The sequence below is a fragment of the Sphaerodactylus townsendi genome, linkage group LG01, assembly GCF_021028975.2.
Source record: "Sphaerodactylus townsendi isolate TG3544 linkage group LG01, MPM_Stown_v2.3, whole genome shotgun sequence".
Taxonomy (NCBI): Eukaryota; Metazoa; Chordata; class Lepidosauria; order Squamata; family Sphaerodactylidae; genus Sphaerodactylus; species Sphaerodactylus townsendi.
The window spans coordinates 155,717,367-155,741,246 of NC_059425.1; the positions used below are offsets into that span (position 1 = coordinate 155,717,367).

At 40.4% G+C, this 23,880-nt stretch overlaps 1 protein-coding gene across 4 annotated transcripts in view; it reads left to right on the forward strand.

Moving 5' to 3' along the window:
* The window catches only part of TPO (thyroid peroxidase), a 105,328-nt gene extending 90,928 nt beyond the window's left edge, over positions 1–14,400 (forward strand). For 3 of the 4 annotated variants that reach the window (XM_048508657.1, XM_048508650.1, XM_048508655.1), the window contains 2 exons: positions 10,071–10,209; positions 13,941–14,400. In XM_048508657.1, coding sequence (XP_048364614.1) covers positions 10,071–10,209; positions 13,941–13,970 — 169 coding nt within the window. In that variant the 3' untranslated portion in view covers positions 13,971–14,400. The remainder of the gene's footprint in view (positions 1–10,070; positions 10,210–13,940) is intronic. The other variant, XM_048508642.1, reaches the window with a different exon arrangement.
* The last annotated feature ends 9,480 nt before the right edge of the window (positions 14,401–23,880 follow it).

Sequence of the window (23,880 nt, forward strand, 5' to 3'; positions counted from 1 at the left end):
TTAGGAACTGCAATGCTGACCTTCATATTGAGTCACTGAAAATTATATTCTGAGCACAGGGAACATGATTTTTAGTGCAAGATATCTAATTGTGCATTACGATTTGTTTTTATAAACTTAATGAACAATCAGGATCAAAGATGAGAAAAATAATTGTAGCTGACACTGCTGTGGTTTGGCCAAGCAAATACAAGCCTCTCAAAGCATTTTGGGATAAAACAATTCTAATCTAAGGGTTCCTTAGGTTTGGTTAGCCACTGATAATTATAGTATTTTGATACATTTTTAATTTGGAAACTGATTTCATTATTGAAAGTAGCTTCTTGTTTTGGTGAAGGGCAGATAATACTTTACAGATGAAATCAAGGGGACATAAAGCAGCTGTAGGTCTGATGGGCATGAATAATTTCTTACATGTAAAATCAGATTGATACTCTGCCTTCAAGTTAAGCTATGATCCAAAAGTTATATAGTGTTTATAGCTTGAAAAAAAAGCTTGACTTCTCTGACAAGGATCAGATTAAGTTTTTTTTTAATTGTATAGTATTATATGTACATCCTAATATTTTCCCTAAGTGCAAATATTAATACATGAGTGCTATTTTTAAATTTAAAATAATCAATATATTAAGTCATTGCTTGTGGATAATGAAAATCACTGCTGAATTTTGTAAAACAGAAAGAAGGAATTATTTATCCATGTTTCCTGATATTTCTCTCATCTTTAAGCATCTTCTGGAAGCACTGAAAAACTTCATACAGGCTACCTTTTTGGCCAAAATTTTGGCTGTTCAGAATCAAAAAAAGCTTAATCTATTGAGATCAGTGGATTCTTTAGTGACAGTATTACGTTGAGTTCCAAGGTTCAGTCTGAGCATAGGGATATGGTCAGTTTTAGGTTTTGGGTTTTTGTTAGAATTTTGGGAACAATTTATGACTGAATAAATTAAATAAGAATAAAAAGTTAGGGTTAGGGTTCAGGCAAATGCAAGGGTTAAGGGAAAACCCCGAAACCTAAAACTGACCATACAGCTATTCTCGGACTTCTCCCTAGAACTCAACATAACAGTAAGGCAAGCCCAAGCCTGAACCCTAACCCTAACTTTTTAAATTTATATTTATTTTATTCAGTCATAAATTGTTCCCAAAATTCTAACAAAACCCCGAAACCTAATACTGACCATAGCCCTATTCTCGCACTGCGCCCTAGAACTCAACATAACACTAAGGCAAGCCTGAGCCCCTGCCCTTTCCTTGACCCTAACCTGTCATTTTTATTTCATTTATTTTTTCTTACAATTTTGGGGAAAATTTACAACTGAAAAAATTAAATAAAAATAATAAGTTAGGGTTAGGGTTGAGGCAAGAGCAAGGACTCGGGCTTCCCTGAGTGTTACGTTGTGTTCTTGGGGGCAGTCCGAGAATAGCTCTATGGTCAGTTTTAGGTTTTGGGGTTTTGCCTTAACCCTTGTCCTTGCCTGAACCCTAACCCTAACTTTTTATTTTTTATTGATTTATTCAGTCATAAATTGTTCCCAAAATTCTAACAAAAACCCGAAACCTAAAACTGACGATAGCCCTTTGCTCGGACTGAGCCCTGGAACTCAACGTAATACTAAGGCAAGCCTGAGCCCCTGCCATTTCCTTAACCCTAACCCTAACCTGTCATTTTTATTTAATTTATTCAGTTATACATTGTTCCCAAAATTGTAACAAAAACCCGAAACCTAAAACTGACCATAGCCCTATTTTCGCACTGTGCCCTAGAACTCTACGTAACACTAAGGCAAGCCTGACCCCCTGCCTTTTCCTTTTCCTTAACCCTAACCCTAACTTTTTATTTTCATTTGATTTATTTTTTCTTACATTTTTGGGAACAATTTATGACTGAAAAAATTAAATAAAAATAGTCAGTTAGGGTTAAGGCAAGAACAGGGACTCGGGCTTCCCTGAGTGTTACGTTGTGTTCTAGGGGGCAGTCTGAGAATAGCTGTGTGGTCAGTTTTAGTTTTAGGTTTTGGGGTTTTGCCTTAACCCTTGCCCTTGCCTGAACCCTAAGCCTAACTTGCCTGAACCCTAAAGCTGTGAGTGTTCCCTACACTTTGCCTCGTGCCTCCTTTGTGGCCAGCGCATGACACCCAGAGAGAAATGGATCTTCCTTGAACCAATGTTTTTATTAGAACTCTCAGCAATTAGTCAAAAAGCATCTTGACGCAGATGCTTTAAGCAACTATTACATTTATTACATCAAGCAACTATTACATTACAACCTCCCCCTCCTTCTATAGCCGCCATCTCCAGCATTTGGGGCTGCAACAAGAGGGGTAGGCAATTATTCATACTCTGCAGACAGAAGGATTTAGCACCAGTGGATCCAACCCAAAGGCCCTTGTTGCATTAGCAACCTTTTTGTCAGGTTCTGCTTCCATCAGGTCTGAGTCAAGAGCCATGATAGCTGCCACCAGCCCCTTTTAACTATCCAAAATCACCAGAAGCCAAGGAGCAAGCTTCTAACCTTCCTGGGATTAATGTCAAGAAAGTCACTCCTGCAAAGTAGGCCGTTTGCAGAGTGAGTTTCACAAAACCATTAACCTGGTAGATGTAGACACACATAGTCCTAGGTACTAGAATTAGATTGAAGCCATTTATAGCGAAACAGCACAAAATATAATTAAAGTGATTTATTAAAATTGTGCAAAAATATTTCTAAGAAAACAGTTGGCAGTCAGGATTAAAATAACAAAATCTATATCAAAAGGTCTAATTACACAATAGTAGCTTTCGCAGCCAGATTCAACTGGTTGTGGTGGTTGTAGTGGTAGGTTTTCTGGGCTGTGTGGCCATGGTCTGGTAGATCTAAGAACTAGAATTCTGAGTTGGCCCGGGCCCATTGATCTACCAGACTACGGCCACACAGCCTGGAAAACCCACCACAACCAATAATAGTATTGGTTCAAGTTCCCAGCAGAAATCCTCCAGCAGTCGGAATTTCTATCCCATCAGCAAAGAAGAATTCACAAGATCCAAAGACAGATCAAGGAGCACCAAAGACACCAAGAGCATGCAAAACTAGAAGTCTGAGTTGGCTAGGGCCCATTGACCAGTCGGATCTGTGGCTGGTAATGTCAATTAATCACATAACCCTGTTACTATCCAGATGACCCAGAGGGTCAAAGTGAGATAAATTGGTAGGATTTATCTGTAGGCTAAACCCTCTCATTTCTCACAGATGACAAGCTCACAATTTCATCAGCTAATTGAATTAAATGGGGCTTTGCTCGACTCAACCTTGGAGACTTAGAAGGGAGGCAGGACAGCAACTACTTCCTTCCAACACCTGGATTCTTATCTCAGTTGCAAAAGGTCACAGCTTTTCTGGGTCTCAAGCAACAGCACAGTTATTTTTTTCCACTTTCCACTTTCTGTTGTAGGCCTAAAACATCAAACAATGTATGAGAGAACAAGAAACTGCATTAAGGGACTTAGTTCTTTGACAATCATTTCCCATGAGTATCCCCCTTTCACTACTGCAGGTATTTGTACAGGTGAGCTGGCCTTAGTAACCTGCTCTAGGAAAGTAATCAAAAGGATTGGCCTATATAATTATTTTTTTTAAAATAGCAATTTTAAAAAGTAAAAGTATTACATAGTCTGCAGTTTGGTACCATGGAAGTAGCAGTAGAAGATTTCATTTCCCCTGCATTACAGAGCACCAAAGACTTTTATTTTCTTTATTTACAAATATGCAAATATGCAAACAGAGCATAACAGAAACAAGGAGGCACCTGTTCAGCAGATGGGAGATCTATTGATGCTGCATAAGATCCCCAGACAGCAACCATTGAAGCTGACATAAGGTGGCAACTACATCTAGCTAACTCCAGCAAAACTCTCAACTCTTTTCCAAGTTACGATATCTCTCACACATACCTGCAAAGCATTCATTGCAGCTCCCATCCCAAACAGATAAACAATCCATTCTTGAAATTACCCTTGGCATAAAGAACAGTGAACAGTCTTTTCTCGGGTCTTCTTTCCACACTTGCCTAAACCTTTCCATGAGTTTTTCAGTACAAATCCATAACAAATCCATAACAACCAACAGATCAACCCCTTTCAGAATCACTTACAAAAATAAGTAGCTTTTCAAGATCTGTTAAGCTTCTTCAAGAACAATAGGAAAAAATAACACCTTTGGGTAAGGAGGAGCTTGCTGTTGGAGGGTCACTTTGAAGAACAAAATCAATATATTTGAAGAAGTCATAACTAACAATATAGGTTATTTGTGTGACTGTGTATTTTGCACTGGATGATGGAGAATAGCTGGTAGAACTATTAATGTGCTTTAGGTTATTAGGAATATAAAATACGAGGGGAAACGGAAGTTCAATAAACTATATCAATTCATATATATGATTAATTAAATGTATAAGAGGTACATTTTGGGCAAAGTAGAATTGAAGCCTGGGAAATTTTAATGGAGTTTAAACCAAATTTTTAGAAGAGCTACGTAAAGTTTGAAAAATCTGGAAACAAGATGAACATTGCTCTTTGTGACCAAAAGCATGCATGCTGGTGCACAGCTACTGAAAGCTTCTGCATTGGATAAATGGTTGACTGAGTTTATCAGACTTTTCAAAAATTATCATGGGTCACCAGTGTGGGCTGAATTATATGTTCCAGAACAGTGTACTTCTAAGCAGAATTAGACTATCAAGTCAACTGAAGTCAAGGGATTTAGAAGGATGTAACTTTGATTTAGGATTGCACTGTTATGCACAGGCATGATTCCTGTTTTGAAAAATATGTTCTGAATATTCCCTCGGGAAAAGAGTGGTCATAGCAAGCTGATGTATTTTTGTTTATTCGCTGAACTGTTCACAGTTTATGTCCCTTATCGAATCTTGGATTGTATCAAGCTGTCCTTATGCCTTTGCCATTTCTCTTAAATCTGGTGGTGATGGAAAGTGCTGTCAAATCACAGAAGGGCTATGGTGTCTCCAGAGGGTTTCCTAGGCAAGAGATGCTCATGTAACCTCTATCTGTGGGTTCTGTGGGGCAGAACTTGGAATGAGTTTGCAACAACAAATTTTAAAAACAAAATGGTTTACTTTCTTAACATATAACATCAACATTTAACATCGCACTTCAAGGTCCTGTTCAGGTTGCATTTTCAAGTCCTTATATTTACAGTCTACTGATACTGCCAAGTCCAATTCTTCTTTGCAAGTGGGTTGGCTCCTGAAGACTCCAAGGGCTTGATGAACAGGATTCAACATGATGAAGGTTTCCAGGAGGACTCTCACCCATTACAACCACAAAAAGAAACCCAAGGTCCGAGTCTGATAGCCTTGTCTCCTCCAAACTACATGAGGTCTGCAGCCTCTTGCTGCTTTGAGTCTCCACCCCTTACTGGGTCAACCCATTCTGAGCATGGGGGTTACACTCACAGGCCATTTTCCATTGCCTGACTGAGCATAGCAACCCTGGACTTCCTTGGTGGTCTCTCTTCCAAGTATTCACCAGGGCTGCCCCTGTTTAGCGTATGGGATCTGATGAGATCAGGCTAACCTGGGCCACGCAGGTCAGGGTCTCTTAAATCTACACAAGGACATTTTCCACAGCAGTATTCAAAACATGTCCAATTCTTATATAGGATTATCACCTTCTTTCTGGAAGTAGGAGATATCCCATTCCCATCGCCTGTTGCATACTGTCACTGATCTGGGTGTGGAAGGAAATGCTTAAACAAAATGGGTGGTGTGATGAGCATCCCCAGCATGATCGCATTGGTTCCAACACAACACAATCTAGCATTTGGTTCAAACACCACCAAAAAAAAAATCTTATTCTGATACTGAATTTGATGAAGAAAATTCTTTCTTTGTTGAAGGAAGTCTTTCTCTGTTGGAAGAAAACTTTGTGAAAGGGAGTAATACAATCCAAACATTTTCATTTACCAGAATGGGCATGGAATTAACAACAATGATGATGACAACCATGACATTAAGGAGCACGGCTTTGTGTGTATGATTGTTTTTGCTATGACTATATTGCAGAAAATCCTCCATCTTTGAAGGAGGAGATCCCATTGAACTGAGTAGGGACTTCCACTCAAGTAAAGAGGATTGGGGTATTCACATCTTAATAACTTTCTCCTGTTTCTTCTGATAAGGTCTCTTAGAAAGCTGTAATATGCATTTGCCTCCTCTCACAGATCTATCAAAAACAGGAAAACAGGATGGTGGCATGCATTTTGCTTCTAACACTCCATTTTGCTTCTAACATCAAGCCACACAGTGAGAAGCATCATAAGATGTCAGCTTTTCATTCCTCTACATACTTAAAACTATCTACGCCAAATAAAAGTGCAGCTAAGGAGGTGTGCCTTACTCTAAAATAAACTTGCCTAGTACCTGTGTTTTCTTAGTACAACTTATAGCACAGAGTAGCCATTAACTTGATGAACTGAGAATTGCACAATGATAAGGAAGCTGTTTTATGAGGTTTCTCTAATAATGAGGGAAGACCAAGGTCAGGACCACAGAGCTAACACCCTACAGCAGAGAGAGTGCCAGAGTAATAAGCAAAAACTGCCAGGTCCACAAGTTTACCTTTTCAAAAACCAAATCAACATCTCCTGTTTCTGCTTGTAATCACCTTTCTGACCTCATTCTCCTCCAAATATTGTATAAAGAATCTTCATATAGTCGCTGAAAATGTCATCAAAACACCAAAAAATTTGTCTTGAAAATGGATCTTTCCTTCCCAACTGTGTTTACATCTAGGGTCCCTTTACCACCACTGGGACCCATCGCCTTACTCCTCCCTTTTTTCTTTGTCGAGCAGGGTTTTTAAAAAATGGGTTATTTGCAGAATGCTGTTTTTTATACTGTTTATTGTATTGCACTGAACGCTGCTTTTAATGGGGGTTTTAGCACTTATGTTTTGGGAGTTTATATTGTTTTATGATCTGTATTAGTCTGATACTCCATCTGTTTTTGTGTGTGTTGTGTTGTGGACTTCCCAGAGCCCTTCAGGGGAAGGGCGGTATATAAGTCTTGAACCAGGGGCCATTCATTGAAAATGCTGGGGGGGGAGAATTAGGACTAATAAAAGGAAACACTTCTTCACACAACGTGTGATTGGTGTTTGGAATATGCTGCCACAGGAGGTGGTGATGGCCACTAACCTGGATAACTTTAAAAGGGGCTTGGACAGATTTATGGAGGAAAAGTCGATCTATGGCTACCAATCTTGATCCTCCTTGATCTCAGATTGCAAATGCCTTAGCAGACCAGGTGCTCAGGAGCAGCAGCAGCAGAAGGCCATTGCTTTCACATCCTGCACGTGAGCTCCCAAAGGCACTTGGTGGGCCACTGTGAGTAGAAGAGTGCTGGACTAGATGGACTCTGGTCTGATCCAGCAGGCTAGTTCTTATGTTCTTATTATAAATAAATAAATAAAATCTTGAGGCTTAAATTGCATGTGGGCAACTGGGGCTGAATAAAGTGTGATTCTTGGTAAACTTTCCTACTGATGTCGTCCTTTGTGCCTATGGCTGCATTTCAAGTATTGCTGATCACTACTGCAAGGTGGGAAAAAAATCCCTCAAATTTACTGGGGGAGAGGGGCTGATAGCATTTTTATCCATAGCAAAACATTCTAATAGCAGTACTAGAAGTATTGAGAGGGGAGAACATATTTTAATGTCATTTTAGCAGGCCCAGTAGCACAAAGTTAAGTGTTCAAGGTATTAACAATGCATAAATTGGGGCATGGTTAAATCACATGCAAAGAACACTGTGTTTTTCATGGAGGTGATAAGATAGCAAAAGTTCAGAAAAAGAGAAAGGGAAAGTCTTGATAGGTGATCCGGATATGACAAGAGCCTGGCAAGGAGATCAAACTGCTTTGATGTCAATATGAAACTGGAAAGCTGAAAAAAGGGCACTTCTGATCCCTTTAGGGAAGATTCTTTCTTTGGGAAAATGTTGCAGTAAAAGCTGTCACTTAAGGCAGCTAAAATCTTTATCTAATCACAAGTGCACCAACTTTTGTTCTATAAAGATCCAGAATGTCTGCTATTTCGGAAGCATAAAAAAATATTGGTTTTGATGCCCTCTTTCTTTTTAAAAAAAGTCATGCCTCCCTTTTGTCACACACAAACTGATCCTGTGGTCTTAGGACTGACTTCTGTACTTTTGGAGATCAACCATAAAGTCTAAACATTAAACAATGGTCTGAAGGAACACGAACTATCAACCATAAAGTAGCCTGGGACCAATTTATGCACAAGGCATCTGCTGTGCCATGGAGTCAGATGTGCGTTGCCACAAGATTTCTTGTACGGACATATTTCCTCAAGCCCCACTTTCACTTTCTAGTCTTCCCGTGGCGAGACCACTTCTAGCATGAATTTAATTTTACTTTGCAGGCAGAGTTGCCAGTGGGTCCAGCTTTGCTCTGGACTTCTTCCCTCCACCCACAGCCAGCTGACCTAGTCTCACCCCCTTACTCTAGCCCCAGTGCTTTGCATACCTTCCCCCTCTGCCTCTCTAAATGCTTGTATCAATACATTGATAGGAAAAACAGAAGCTGGGTCTCTTTTTGTCTCCACCCCACCTCCCCTGCTCTGCTTCTGCCCTCCCTGATCATTGGGAGTGCTTTTTAGACCTTTATTTCAATCAAGACTGTACTTTAAAACAATTTTTCTGGTGGCTGCAGCAGCAGCAGAGAGAGGGGGAGGGGACTCTAACTGCTGTAGGGTGTTAGCTCTGAAAAATGTGAGGAGACCCCTCTGCAAGCCCTGTGTGAACTGAAGAACCCCAAGGTAAGCATTCCATGTGTAATGAGCCCAGGTGTAAGTATTGCCCAGATGGGAAACCACCTCGGAGCTTTCTGTAAACTGCAAAATTTCTAGAGGAAGATGGGATAATATTTTGAAAATAAAACTTTCATAACTATAAGGTTTAGATTAGAATCACACCGACTTGGGTAATTTCCAAGTAAATATGCATAGGACTGGGCTGTTAATTAATTTTAAAAAAGGGAGAGGACTTTCAGCTCTACAGTTAATCCTCAATCTGATGCTCAGTAAAACTAAACTGAAAAGAGGAAATCTGCTCAAATTGTGCTTATATAGCAGCACATTCTTTGGAGGAGAAAAAGGGCATTTGGAAAATACAGTTGTACTAAATTGATTTTGATGTCTTGAGTCACTTGAGATGGCTAATACATAAAGGTGAAAGCAGCTGTCATGCTCAAAGTCTGTCTCTGGGACACTGTGATGCACTTTTTGTGTGAATGTGTGGCTAGAGGAGGGAGCATTTTTAACCTTGCATCTGCTCCAATCCCATCTAATTTGAATACTTTGCATGGCACACTACTCAATGTGTCTCTTTAATGTCTTCCGCTAAGCACGCTCTGCCTGATTGAGGCTCATTACATTATTCCACCTGTCAAATAATATGTAATGAAGATAAGTGAGCCTTTCCAGGGATTCAATCTTTTCATTGCCCTGTGGATCGCCTAAAACTTATTTCATCTCGCAGGTTCAGAGGAAAAAAAACAATGTAACACCTATGTTGAACTAATTTAAATGTTTAGCCTCCTTATCTGAGCAGCATGATCAATAGAACAGTTGTCGCAGCAAGACTAGATAGGTAATGCATTGGCAATGCTTTGTTAGCCTTCATACTATTTATTGTACCAAATCCTAGCCTCCTTTTTCAACATCTTATACCTTAAAGACAACACATAATTTCTTACTGTTCTAAGACTTCATATCAAATATTTTTAAAATATTTACCTGAAGAGGAGCAATATATAATTTAAAAAAACACCTTCCAACTTGAATTTGTTTTACATTTTTTGCTATTTTTTGAACTCATAGTTTATTGAGTTTTGTATGCAATTCAGTCCACAGCTTGTCCACTGTTTTCATAACACATGCTGGGAAAGAGTGTTTTCTGCCTGAGACTCTGGAGCGCCCTACCTCCCAAGGAAGGATATACTGGGCTGGAGAGACCATTAATTTGACTTTACATAAGGGCCATTTGTGTTTTTAGTAGGACAAACTGCACTAGGAGTTCAACTAATTTATGCATAATACCAGATGGAAGAAACCTATCTGTTGAAGGACACTGGAAAAACTGCCATGAAACAAATGCATCACAATCAAGCATAACTGTTAAACCAGCTGATAAGGTATGACATGTCTCAAAATGTTGTAGAATATCATCTAAATGAGCACAAACCTTTTCATTTCCTATAGGCAACTGCAAAATATGCATTCAGAATATAGGAATGAACATATACATAATAATGTTACTAATTTATTGCCTGATTAGTATAAATGGGTGTTTGGGGCTAAAACTTTGGTTAATGGTGGTTAAGGTGCATGACAAAATAATTGTATTATTCTGTCATGGATTGTTCCTTATGGGAGCTAATTATGAAGAGAGAGTGCACTTGTTTGAAGACATCACAACACAGGAAATGGGGCAGGTATGTGAGCATGTGTGGGAAAAGCAAGAAAGCAAGTAAGCTGTGAGTTGGCTGAAAGATGAAGTACCTTGAAGGTTTCTTTCTCTCTGGAATTCTTCTTTGGATAACTACTTTGCCTCCACTTATATTCTATTTGCATCTATATTAATTAAATATTACAGTGGCTTCATTAATCTCTACAGTAATGTTGCTCCAGCAACTTCTGATCACTGGAAAAAGTAGGGAGTATACCGTAATAATAGCAGAACTTGGTAACTCAATACAATTTAGTAAAATTTAAAAAAATGGAAAATTGTTCAGTCAGATATAATGACAAGCTAACTAAGAAAGGATGGATAAGATTAATGTTAGAACAATTTTAGAAAAATGAGGGATCAAATGGGAACTGGTTTTTCAAATATCACAGAACATGTTTAAAGACTTCTGATGAATAACACAACTGTGTAATCAGACATACTTATGGGGCTAAAACTATTCCATGAGTTTATTTTAAAAAATCTTGAAAAGCAAAACATCTAATTAACTTTTGATGTATCCAATTAAAATTCAGCGTAAAGGACCATAAAGAAAGTTTCATTCTCAATGTATTCTTTTTTTTCTTCCCCTAGCAGGTATAGACTGTCTGCAATGAATGCCACCAGTTTTATATTTCATGTTACAAAACAGTTGTAATCTAGAAAGTGAAAATATACTCAAGAGTTCAAAGGCTAACTGATGTTCATGAAAAATAAAAACTCTTCTGAGCCCATTAGCGGATGATCAGAGTAAAGCACAAGAAGTCAAAGTTTAAACTCACAATTAGGAATACAAATACACACACCTAAAATCTTCAAAACTGATCCTGAGGAACACATAGGCCTGTTTTGCATGGGCAACATAAACAGGCTAAACTGTGTTGCCTGTATCGCCGATTTCACAACGGGTGTAGGGGCTATCTGGGATTGCTGGGATCCCAGCATCAGGATGTGGCATGGTTCACACAGGAAACACTGTGTTTCCCTGCAAACCTTGCATCTAAGAATCCTCCCACCCGAGAATACCCCCCCCCACCAGTGAATCCCACACACACACTTACCAGCACAAAATGGCAGCCGCCTGGAGAATCCACTCTAAAAGTGGCCGCCTGGAGAATCCACCATAACGGTGGACAGAAGGGGGTGGGGAATAGAACATTTTCTGCTTGCCATAGTTTGCACAGACAAGCAGGATGCATCTGAAACCTGGGTTTAAAGGGGGAAAGTCACTAATTTAGCTACTTTAATTTAACCCGGATTCAGGCAAATATAACAGATTAGAGGCATTTTGGGGCGAGTTCGTAGGGAACTTCTCCTCCATAACACTTTTTTCACCTCCCAAACATGTTATATTTGGCCTGTGTGGAATCACCCTGAATCAACTGAACAAGTATTTAAGCTCAGCAGCTCAAGGATTTTTAAAAAGAAGGCTTGCTTTGATGGTTCCAGCTGACCACCTCTGTTGGAAATCTGTTGGTCCTCTGATTGCTTATGCCTCCGTGTCCCCAATGTCAGTGCCCAGGTGCCTGCCCTTGCCCATGGTTGAGGTCAGTACCCAAAGCAAATACTGGAGAATGACACCAGTGTTTTATGCAGGTCCCGATGCCTTAATACCTCTCATCTTCAGAGATGTTATCCCGATCAGCCCCCAATATCCTGGGATCAGGCATTTCCTTACACCATCTTAGACATATTCATGAACACTGACGAGAAAAAAGGCTCGAACTCTTCATGGACAAACTTTCCGTTTCCCTCTCTCTCCTTATTCTATAACAGCAAGTGGATCCACCGCCCTGTCCCCCTTTTGGGGCTCTGGGTGAATTGAAGCTGGTGCCATCTTGTTTTAATGTTAGTTTAATGTTAATTTTAATAATGTTGTATTTTAATAAGATAGGGTTTATTTATTAGAGCCATATTTAACTCATATTTATTGGATTTTAATCTATTATTGTGCTCTATTATGTGTTGTTCACCGCGCTGAGCCCTCCGGGGGAGGGCGGTCTATAAACCCAATAAATAATAATAAAATAATAATAATAATTCAAAACTGTTAGTTCAATTCAGGACAAAACTTTTCAAGTGAACTGACTATATCTTGATCTAAATGACACCACTTGCCACATTCCTGGTTGGTGATATGGTGTCTGGTGTGAGTATTTAGCACATGTGCTAAATAATGCAAACAATAATATACAGTGTGTCATGTAGGATTTAAAAAAAATTCCATTGCAGAGTATTCCCCACACTAGACTCTGGAGGTACCATATCCCACAGACTCCTAAAGCAGCTTGATTGTTTCCATTCCTTCAGATGGTTTGGAACTCAGTGACCACCAGATACTGAAATTCTTGTTCCCATGAGAGTGATGCAAATGTACAGAATTCAAAACCCAATGCAATCGAACAATAACCCATTTACATCAAAAAACCATGAATCAGGAAGATTCACACGGTGGCAAGCTAACACCTCAATATGATAAAAACACACAGTAAACACTATGCATGAACTGTTACATGAAAACAGAAAATAGCCCAGGGTGAACTGCATCATATAGACCAGGCCTGACATTATTTTTTTTAAGTATCTGTGCAAACAAAAACCATACTAAGTGAATAACTGTACCTAACTGAAACAATTGTAGGATGCATTTGTGCCATTATTTGGAAGGAAGAACAATATACAGCCCAATCCAAAAGAGGGGTGTGAACTGGTATATGTAGCTAGCACAGGGCCACAACAGCATGTTTGTCCACCCTGAATATGTGGCACATATGCAGGTCGGATGGGCAAATTGGGAGGCAGGAGGGTGCCACACAGCTTCCCAGCGCTCAACCTGGGAATGCCTGCCCAACTGAAGACCTGTGCCGTCCTACACCTGGCTGCCAGTGCAGCTGGGGGTGGCACCAACATTAATTGGCTTCCACTGGACTTTCAGGCCAGGAACTGCCTGAGCCTAGCCCTTGGATTTATGCCACTCAAAAGACAGTCAAGGTTTTTCTTTCCTTTTTATGGCCACCTTACACAGCCTGAAAAGTCCTTTGAAGGCAGCACGGTGGCATGGCAACAGAGCTGCCCCTGGCTGCCACAGCCTCTGGATTGGGCCATAAGACAAGATCTATCACAAAGTTCAAAAATGAGACAGACTACAGCTTGGAAAATATTTTATTTGTGCTAATGTTCAGTCCCAAACTAATTTGGATGAGTAGATGCCACTATCACAGGCCAATAACTAAAGTGAAAAGGCTGGTTTGTGGCTGCGCAAAATGAGTGATTAGTCAGCCACTTTGTTTGCAAAAAGCAACAACATTGTCATTAAGGTCTTAGCACAGTAACAAAATGCTTTTCGGTGGTTTTGTTTGCAGGGGCCAAATTTAAATGAGAAATTAATGCAATTCTTTATTTTCTTCTTCCTTTCAGGATTATCACAGTCCCTGCGTTCTACTTTGAATGTGAATTATGACAAAACATTTTAGAAGATAACATCAGTAAACACTTTGGACTAAGAATCAGAGGGAATTTAAATGAGAACAAATTATCCAATGATATATCTATGCCAGATTAATCTGCCCTTAATTGAAGTGCATCCTTAACTACGTAATCTATCATCATTCATTTGCTTAGAACTGCCCAGTTGTGTTCAATAATGTTATGGTTTAATCTGTCAGTGTCATAAAGCCAATCTGCATGTACATCCTCGATTGAGAAATCTCATCTTCAACCTCCAAAATGCCAGAAGGTCTTCCTTCCTAGAAGAATCTAGGACAGTGGTGGCGAACCTATGGCACGGGTGCCAGAGGTGGCACTCAGAGCCCTCTCTGTGGGCACGCGCAAACAGAGTCCCCCCCCACACACACACATCTAGGCTGGTCTGGGCTGCTGGGCTCAATTATTAGCATTAAACCTAAGACCTAGTTTTGGGGAAGCAGTGTAGGTAACCTTGTTAAGTGCTGTTAAACCCCACTGATTTTCATGCGAAGAACTAAAGTGTGATCCTTTACTTGGGAGTAAGCTTGGTTGCTGGCAATGGGGTTTGTTCTGAGTAAACGCTCCTAGGGTTGTGATTCACCCGTTGGAAGAGAGTTGCACGGTTGCTTCAAAGCAAAGCCACCAACTACTACACACAAAGTTTACTCCTGAGTAACACATGCCTCGGAGCCAACCATTTTTTCTAAACTAAAACCTCAGTATTCAGGTTAAATTGCCGTGTTGGCACTTCGCAATAAATAAGTGGGTTTTGGGTTGCAATTTGGGCACTCGGTCTCAAAAAGGTTTGCCATCACTGATCTAGGAGAATGAAGAAGAAAAAGCACGGCAGAGCTCTTTGCAAAGTAGTTATAATCCTTTTGCCATTCTTCTGTGCACAAATTTACTAGGGAATAATCTACTTCAGATTTTAAAAAAATAATAATACAATATAAAGAATATAAGAATATATATAAGAATTCTCAACATGTCTGTTTGTTACTAGTTGCATTCCTTCATGTGGATCAGTTTTGCGATTTTTGGTTGCTACTGGTTCTGCCTTTATTTTAGATGTCCCGGTAGTTCCTATGAGAGTAGCACCTCTCGTCACCTTTGGTTCCCTGAAAAAGAAAACCTTGCCACAGTTATCCATGCTTGGTATCATCCAGGTTAGATCACTCTAGCATAGCTGCTTAGAGGGCACTTTTGCACATGCAGAATAATGCACTTTCACAATTGTTTGCAAGTGGATTTTGCTATTTTGCACAGTAAAAGTCGTACAGCCGCCAAAGAAGGTGCATTAGAAGAGATGGATTGAAAATGTCATTATTTTGCCATTAATGCAAAGAGATGCCACATCTTTCTTATAAAACAATTTTGAAACGTCAGTCATTTAAGAATAAGAAAGTAAGAATGAGCCTGCTGGATCAGACCAGAGTCCATCTAGTCCAGCACTCTGCTACTCGCAGTGGCCCACCAGGTGCCTTTGGGAGCTCACATGCAGGATGTGAAAGCAACATGCTACTGCTAACTGAGACTTGCCGATCTAGTCATATACTGCCACCAACAAAGCATCTTTCCTAGCTGCTACTTTGTTTCCAAGACTAATAAAACGTGTTTTTGACTCAAAAAGCTTAAATGGGTCAGTAACAGAATAACAGTAACAGAATACCACTTTCTCTCATATAATCTGTCTGTTTGCCCTAAAATTCAGATGTTAGGCAAATGTTACCTTCCAAGATCTTTCATTATCATATGCTATTGGTTGATTAACATTGGAGAGCGTTTTTCACTGTATGCTGTTTTATTGGTGTTACTGTTTTAAATATTATTTTGCAGTTTTTTGGCGCAGCAGTGGCGTAATGGTTAAGAGCAGGTGTACTCTAATCTGGAGGAACCGGGTTTGATTTCCTGCTCTGCCGCTTGAGCTGTGGATGCTTATCTGGGGAACATCCAGATTAGCCTGTGCGCTCCAACACATGCCAGCTGGGTGACCTTGAACTAGTCACAGTTCTTCTGAGGTCTCTCAGCCCCACCTACCTCACAGGATGTTTGTTGTGAGGGGGGAAGGGAAAGGAGTTTGTCAGCCCCTTTGAGTCTCCTTACAGGAGACAAAGCAAAATATAAAAATATTAGAGGCTGTAACAATACACTTATTTTCACTGTTATGGCCTCCAGTACTTCTGTACTTCATTTTGTTTATCTTTATAGAGGTTTATCTTTATCCTTTTCCTGTTAATAAGTATAAGCAGTGTACAAATTTTTATCTTAATAGAAATCCAGGAGAGATAATTTTAAATAATAATAAAATAGTTTGATTAAATTTCTATGAAGAGATCTCTATTTTCTTGTAGAACTGCAGTTCTCAAAATTACTTTTGAAAGAGACTGGTCTGTTACATTAGTGTAAATCTATAGAGTAGATATGCTCTAAATTCCTGTGATTCTCATTATGATGAATTTGCTCATAGTACTCCACAAGATTTTTCCCCACTGTCTTTTTCCACCTAATTCACTGCTATGGGGTTCCCAGCAGCAAATCAAAAAGGAAAGTTTTGAGGGCACAGGATCTAATCCTGAGCATTCTCTGATACACCCAGTCTGGAGTGATAACTGCCAGTCCCCTTGTGAGGGAGTTGCATGTCCCAATTCCTCTTTCCTGACATTACAGCAAGAGAAAAAAATGGCTGTTGGGTTGACAGCATATCACTTCTGGAAAAACCCCAGATGTGACTTCATAAACCATGAAGATTCCTGCAAATTCTAGAGAGATGTGATACCACTTCCAGGTTTTTCCCAGAAGTTATGTCATGCTGTCACCAATGGACACCTTCTCCATGTCCCTGCCTCCTGCCCCCCCCCACAAACCAGTCTCTTACTGGTTCAAGGGTAAAACTGACTGGTGCAAGATGATTCTTTTTAAATTGAACAAGATCCAAGTTTAATTCAGAAGAAATACACAACTGAGGTAAACATTAATACTTAAGAAGCAATTGTGAGATGTTAGATTTTACACAGCACATTTGTCAGAAAAACACTTTCTCAGGCAGTTTTACAACATATAAGCACAGCATCCTGCTGCAACTAAGTTACACACCAGACAAAGCGAAGCCCTGCTGGGCTACTAAAATACCTCTGTATCCTGGGCAGCCCAATCCAGAGGGGTTGGGCAAACCCTCTGGATCCGGGCAGCCCTGGCACCAGTGTGGGCGCCCATCCCACTGGTGCAAAGGGCAAATGGAGGGTATTTACCCTGGAGTACACATGACTCCATGGCACCCCAAACAGAAGCTCCCTCTGTCACCCAAGCTTACCGGCACAAAACACTGTGTCATCATGGCCAGGAGCATTCTGCAGAGTGCGGTCAACCTTAGTCAGTCTCCAGTGCCCAGCCAGTCCCCATGTGCTCGTGCAGACACTGGCAGAGATATACCACAATTTTCATGGCGTATCTCTATTCTCCCTTATGGGGGAGTCTCTGCTATGGGTTTTTAAAAAACTTTTCCAGGCTTCCCTTCGGAGTGCGCAGGGCAGTGCCATCCCAATCCACCAGCTTTCTTTAGTTGGGGCTGTAAGTCCTCCAAACAAGAAAAGTTAAGCAACTATGTGTTGTCACTTCAGATCATTACTTACTCTTCTCTAATGTTCTGCCTTCAATACCTAACTTGTGAATAACAGTCGAGGCTGCAAACTCTGGATTGGGGCAACTCCTGGAGATTTGGAGGCAGAACCTGGGGAGATCCTCAGTGAGATCTGGTGCTACAGACTCCACCCGTCAAAGCAGTTGTTCTCTCCACAAAAGCTGGACTTTGCAGTTTGGAGCTGTGATGTAATTCCAGGAAATCTCAAGCGGGTTGGCATCTATAAGGCTCATTCCGCACATGCAGAATAATGCACTTTCAAACTGCTTTCAGTGCTCTTTGAAGCTGTGCGGAATGGCAAAATCCACTTGCAAACAGTTGTGAAAGTGGTTTGAAAACAAATTATTTTGCATGTGTGGAGGGGACCTTGTGTCCTTCTCGTGATCTTCACTTCTCCAGTAAACAACACCTGTTGGCTGATTTAGGCTGATTTTTCATGGCAAAATTGCCCCTCTGTTGGCACAGGGAATGCCCCAGTGCAATCGGGAGTTCTGCACTGCCCCCATTGCTGCAGCGTGTCTGCCACGCTGTTGCCCCAGTGCTGCCCCAGAGTATTGGCTTTGCTCCGCAGCTTTCCAGAACCACCAAAATGGAGGTTCTTTTGGAATGCCCCTCTGTTGCTCTGGGGGCTTCTCTGCCATGCAGAACTCCACGGCAGCACCACTGAGGCCGTTTTTCTCGCATTGCTGCTCTGGCCCACCCTACCAAACAAAAGAATCCCACCTCCCACGTGAAAGGAGTTTGCAGGGGGAGAGTCGGTGATTCTCTCTTACACGTGAGGATTTTAGACCCAGGGGGTGGTGGTGGTGAGATCACTGATTCTCGGCACCTGCCTGCATTCTGATTTTAACTTAAAATAAAATACTGAAATTGAGTGGGGGGAATGGGTTGAGATTCAGCCAATCAGAGTGCAAGAAATGGAGACTGCCTGCACATGTGTGGAAGAGGCTGCGGAAGAGCTCATGGTGCTTATGGGAAAGCCCTGGGCTCGTGGGGAACCAGATGTGGATTCCCGCACCAGCCCTAACTTGAGAGCCAGGCAGCCATGGGGAGCTACAAGCAGGGTGAGAAGTCCTGCAGGAGGTACACTCCCTGGATATGCCACAGGGCATTTTGCTGTGAAAAATCAGTCTTAGAGTACTGCTCTAATTTGCTCCTGTGTTTCTGGGACACAGAGACCAATCACTGTCAGTCAATAAGAACTGTGTACTGGAGATGTTACTAGAGCTCCCTAGTTTCTTGAAGAACTACAATTCCCAATGTTCCTTAGGAAAATGACATGATACTAAACCAGTTTATGTCTATAGCAAAGATATGCTCTAGATTCCTAAGAGCTAATTTTAGCAAGTTCTTATGTGGATTCTTCCCCACCCCCCCAAAGAGTAGTAGATAAACAGTACAATAAGCTGTAGCCTTAAGTAATTTTTAAAAAATATGAATTCAAAGTTTGGGAATAAATCCTTTCCAATTAGCAAATTAATCAGTATAACTCTAGTAACAGGTGTTTATCTCTCTTTCTCATTCCTTTTCCCTCTGTAACTTGGGTTCCCCTGAGAGCAAATGTATAGAAATTTCTTTTAAGTTGTCATTTATGATACCAGAGCCCTTTTCAGACACTAACAAGTATAATCATAGCAATTCATTCCTGAGAATAAGTCCCATTGGGTAAACCTGAATAGGATTCTGAGTTTATTTGCTTACAAACATACTGTAAAAAAAAAAATTAAGGAGTGGGGTTGGGAGGTATTGCTTCCAACCCAAGAATGTTCTGTAGACTACAGAACTCAAGCTAAAAATCACACAAACAGATTCTCCATAAAGATCACCCATCATTTTATGGGATTCTGAACTGTTTTGACAATTTTTGGTGAAATGAAGTTTGGTTTCCAACTTACTGAATGCACTCACATCAAAACTGGGGCCCATTACAGAAAACACAGAACTTTGTTTTAATATATGAAAGCAGCAGCAAAAATACTATATGTAAAAAATTGCAAAACTCCAGCTACAGCTACAATTGAAGAATGGTGGTTGAAGGTATTAGACTTGGCAGAGATGGCCAAACTCATGTTGTTACTTAAAGAAAATAATTTACCCGTATATACTCGGGTATAAGTCGACCCGCATATAAGTCGAGGCACCTAATTTCACCACAAAAAACTGGGAAAACTTATTGACTCGCATTTAAGTCGAGGGTGGGAAATGCAGCAGCTACTGGTAAATTTCAACAATAAAAATAGATACCAATAAAATTACATTAATTGAGGCATCAGTAGGTTAAATGTTTTTGAATATTTATTTCAAAGAAAAACAGTAAACTAGCTCTGTAGGTGGAAAAGAGGGTCAACAAAACAATATAAGGTCTCAACTTAATAACTTTAAAAGTACCAAAACCTTAGCTCAACCAGCAACCAAGCTAAGACACAAGAGTTAAAATCCTTCAAAACTGGATTTTTGGTCAGGGGAGGAATGTTTATGTTAACAATACCAACATTTCAGAGTACCTTTAGGAGACCCTCCTGATGATACCACCCAGGTTTAGTGAGAGTTTGGTTCAAAGGGGTCCCAAAGTTATGGACCCTCAAAATGTAGCCCCATCTACTATTGGCTCCCATTGGAAACAATGGGGGATGGGGGCACCCCCTTTGGGGATCCATAACTTTTGACCCCCTAAACCAAACATCACCAAACCTGGCTGGTATCAGCAAGAGATTATCCTGATAATACCAGCCAGGTTTGGTAAAGTTTGGTTCAAGGGATCCAAAGTTATGGACCCTCAAAATGTAGCCCCATCTACTATTAGCTTCCATTGGAAACAATGGGGGATGGGGGTCCCTTTGGGGGTCCATAACTTTGGACCCGCAAACCAAACTTTACCAAACTTGGGTGGTATTATCAGGAGAGTCTCTTGACAAATCCCTGAAATTTTGGTGCCGCTAGCCTAAAAATTGCGCCCCCTGGCAACAGACAAAGTAAAAACCCTAAAATATTTTTTTTTAATGCACCTGACTCGCATATAAGTCGAAAAATTCGTGTATAAGTCGAAAAATTCGACTTATATGCGAGTATATATGGTAGTTACATTTTTGGACAATTGAAAACCCTGGATAGATTATTCGGATAAAAGGGAAAAAATAAATTGATGATTAGTGGTTTTGAAGGTTAGTGGATTGTTAAAATAAGATCTAATAGAGTTGATGTCTAATAGAGTGTGATGTCTATAAGTAGTAACTGTAAAGATCCAATTTAACTCCCATTGTTGGAACAAGTGATAATATTACTATGCTATCTGCTTCCTCAGTTTCAGAGTGGTTGTGGTGATGTTGTAACCCTCAACTATATAACCATAAATTCGAATTTCCTGCTCTCCTTTTCATTAGAAAATGTTGTATCTGAGGTTCCTGATAACACATTTTTAAACAATTTCTCCTTTATTAGGCAGACATATTTTTGGTGGCCCACACTCTGTTCTGACTGAGCTAACATACACAAAACATACATAACAGGAAGACTGTAGGTTGCTACAACATGGTCTGCACATTTTGTGATGCATCAAGCTGAGAATAGTTGTATATATTGTGACTTGGTAATTTTTAAAATTCCAAGCAAAAAGCAAAATCATAATGTTTATCAAACCTGTAGTAGGTATCAACATATGGGTTGCAGGCAACTTGACAGGTCACAAATAATGCAGGGTAATTGTTAGTAATTTCCATTTCCGCATCTTGTTCTTGGAAATCTTGAATGTTTATGGGCACAAATAGCATAATTCAAAATGTCCATAATTTGGGATATGAAAAAAAAATATTTTAAAACTATAAGTGTATCTTTTAAATCCTAGAATTAAGTGTTGGTACCAATGAGACTATATACATAAGTGCTGTCAAGTCGCAACTGATTTCTGGTAACGCCAGCAAAGGGCTCTCCTGGAAATTGAGGAGCACAGGTGATTTGTCATTGCTTCCCACCAGTGAGACTAGAACACTACTATTTCAGTCTTATGCTCTTGTAAATGTCTCATAACGAGTGAATATAATTAATCTAGATCCTTGGAAACAATTCAAATGAGACCTAAAGTGCAGAGTATTTTAATTTTAAAAATCAGTCACATATTATACTATTTTAAAGTGTGATTTGAACAGATAGTTATACTTAGTTGTCCCTGCAGAAACATTTTAGAATCCAAGTCTTACAGCCCAATCCAATGGGGGGGGGGGTTTGAATGAGTTGTTGGAGCGGGCAAACTGAGAGGCAGATAAGGGACACCCAACCTGGAAGTCAGCCTGGCCCCCAGAGCAGGTTAATGCTAGCACAGCTGGGAGCATTACTCCACCAGCCTTTGGAGCCAGGAATGTCCCAGCCTAGCTCTTGGACTTACCCTGTTGGGTGGCATAAGTTCATTTTGAGCTATGGAGGGTTTGCAGGTGGCCAAGGAGTTTTTGACATTTGCTGCCTCCCTGAGCCGCCTGCAAGCCTTCTGGAGGTGGTGCAGTGGCATGGCAGCAGCACCATCCTTGGCTGCCTCAGCCCTTTGGATGGAGCTGTTTGTCTTTGTTCTCCTGCATTTCAGTAGTGCAGTATTTAGCACCATTAAGGGAGGGGGGATTGTATCAGGCTTATGAAACCACTAGGAATGTACTAAATTTATGGACTGCAGACTTGAACTAGGAAACTTAACTGCTTCAGGTATAGTAACTATATATAGTTACTATAGTATAGTAACAACTATGGAAACAGAAATTTGTCTGACTGGCTTCCACTTAGTTTTTATGCATTTTTCACATTAGAATCATGTTTCAGTATCACGTTTCAGTATTCAATTCTTAAGAGTGGTGAAATTCTCCACTCTGCATACTACTACTGAAGCAAGGGCTATAGAACCATGTTGTTCCAAATCTTCTTAGAACATCAGAATCTATTCCCAGTTGAAAGACATTCACTCTACTGGAATGTTTTGCATTTTTACACCTCGGAATAGCTCTGCACAACCCTTTCTAGTTAAAAGAAACATATTTTAACTCCTCTCCTTCATTGTTTCTTCTACAGAAGCCTCCCCTGAACATCAGCCATCTATTTGCCCTAGAAGTGTTAAACCAGGGAGGTTTATCAAAAACTTTTCAAATAATCACACATCAAAGTCTTTGAACATTACAATTAGCTAAACAGAACTCCAGCATTTGAAAATGCACTTCTTGCATTTTTGACTGGTAACAAGCGGAGATATTGCTTTATTGAATATTGTTTTAAAAGAGCTCTAGCTCTATTCCTAGTTTCTTTTTAACAACTAAACTGGGTTGGATTAAATTGTAATGATAATGAAAGGCAGAAGTACTCCCAGACTCTACATGTGGCTTGAGTAAATTAGCTGTACTCAAACTTGATAACCTGCTTTCTGTTATTATTACAAATTTATAACAAAGCAAAACAAAACCTACATTGCATAGCTTTTGTAACACAAGCTGTTGCAGAGGCGGAGCAACCAGGGGACAGGGGGGTGTTGCACCGGGTGTGTGCCTGGGGGGTGGAAAATGGGGTTTTCTTCCCTACATAAATACTTGTGATCTTAGTTGCTCTTGTTGGTTCACAAACACAATCTATTTTCAAGAAGAATGGCACAGCTATTATCTGTAGTAAGAAGGCAGCTTAACAGAGAGCAAAAGGTGAGCTCTGTTATGGGGGGGGGGGTTCCCTAAAACTAAATCTTTAATTGTGTGTACCTTTGAGGGTCTATATGTTTGTTTGTTTGTTTTTTGAGAGCTCAGGAGGCCTTTTGTTTGTGGAGGGGAATCTTTGTTTTTGGCCATGGGTTTGCCTCGGGCTTCTGAGAGGTGGGGCTTCTTGTGAGTCACCAGCTGTATTTAACTGCCATCTGGATCTTCAGAACATTCTCTGAGAGGCAGCAAAAGAGAGCAAAGGACAGCTGAACAGCGAGCAAAAGATGAGCTCTGCTTATGGGGGTTCTCAAATCTTTAAATATAAGTCTTTAACTCGTGTGTGTGTGTGTGTGTGTGTGTGTGTGTGTGTGTGTGTGTGTGTGTGAGAGAGAGAGAGAGAGAGAGAGAGAGAGAGAGAGAGAGAGAGAGAGAGTTTGAGGGCTTGGGAGAACTTTTGTTTGTGTGGAGGTGGGTTTTTTTGGCCATGTGCTTGCCTCAGGCTTCTGAGAGGCAGGGCTTCTGGTGAGAGACCAGCTCTAACTGCCATCCAGCTCCTTTGAGCAATTTCTGAGAGGCCATAATTCACGCCATAATCTCTGAG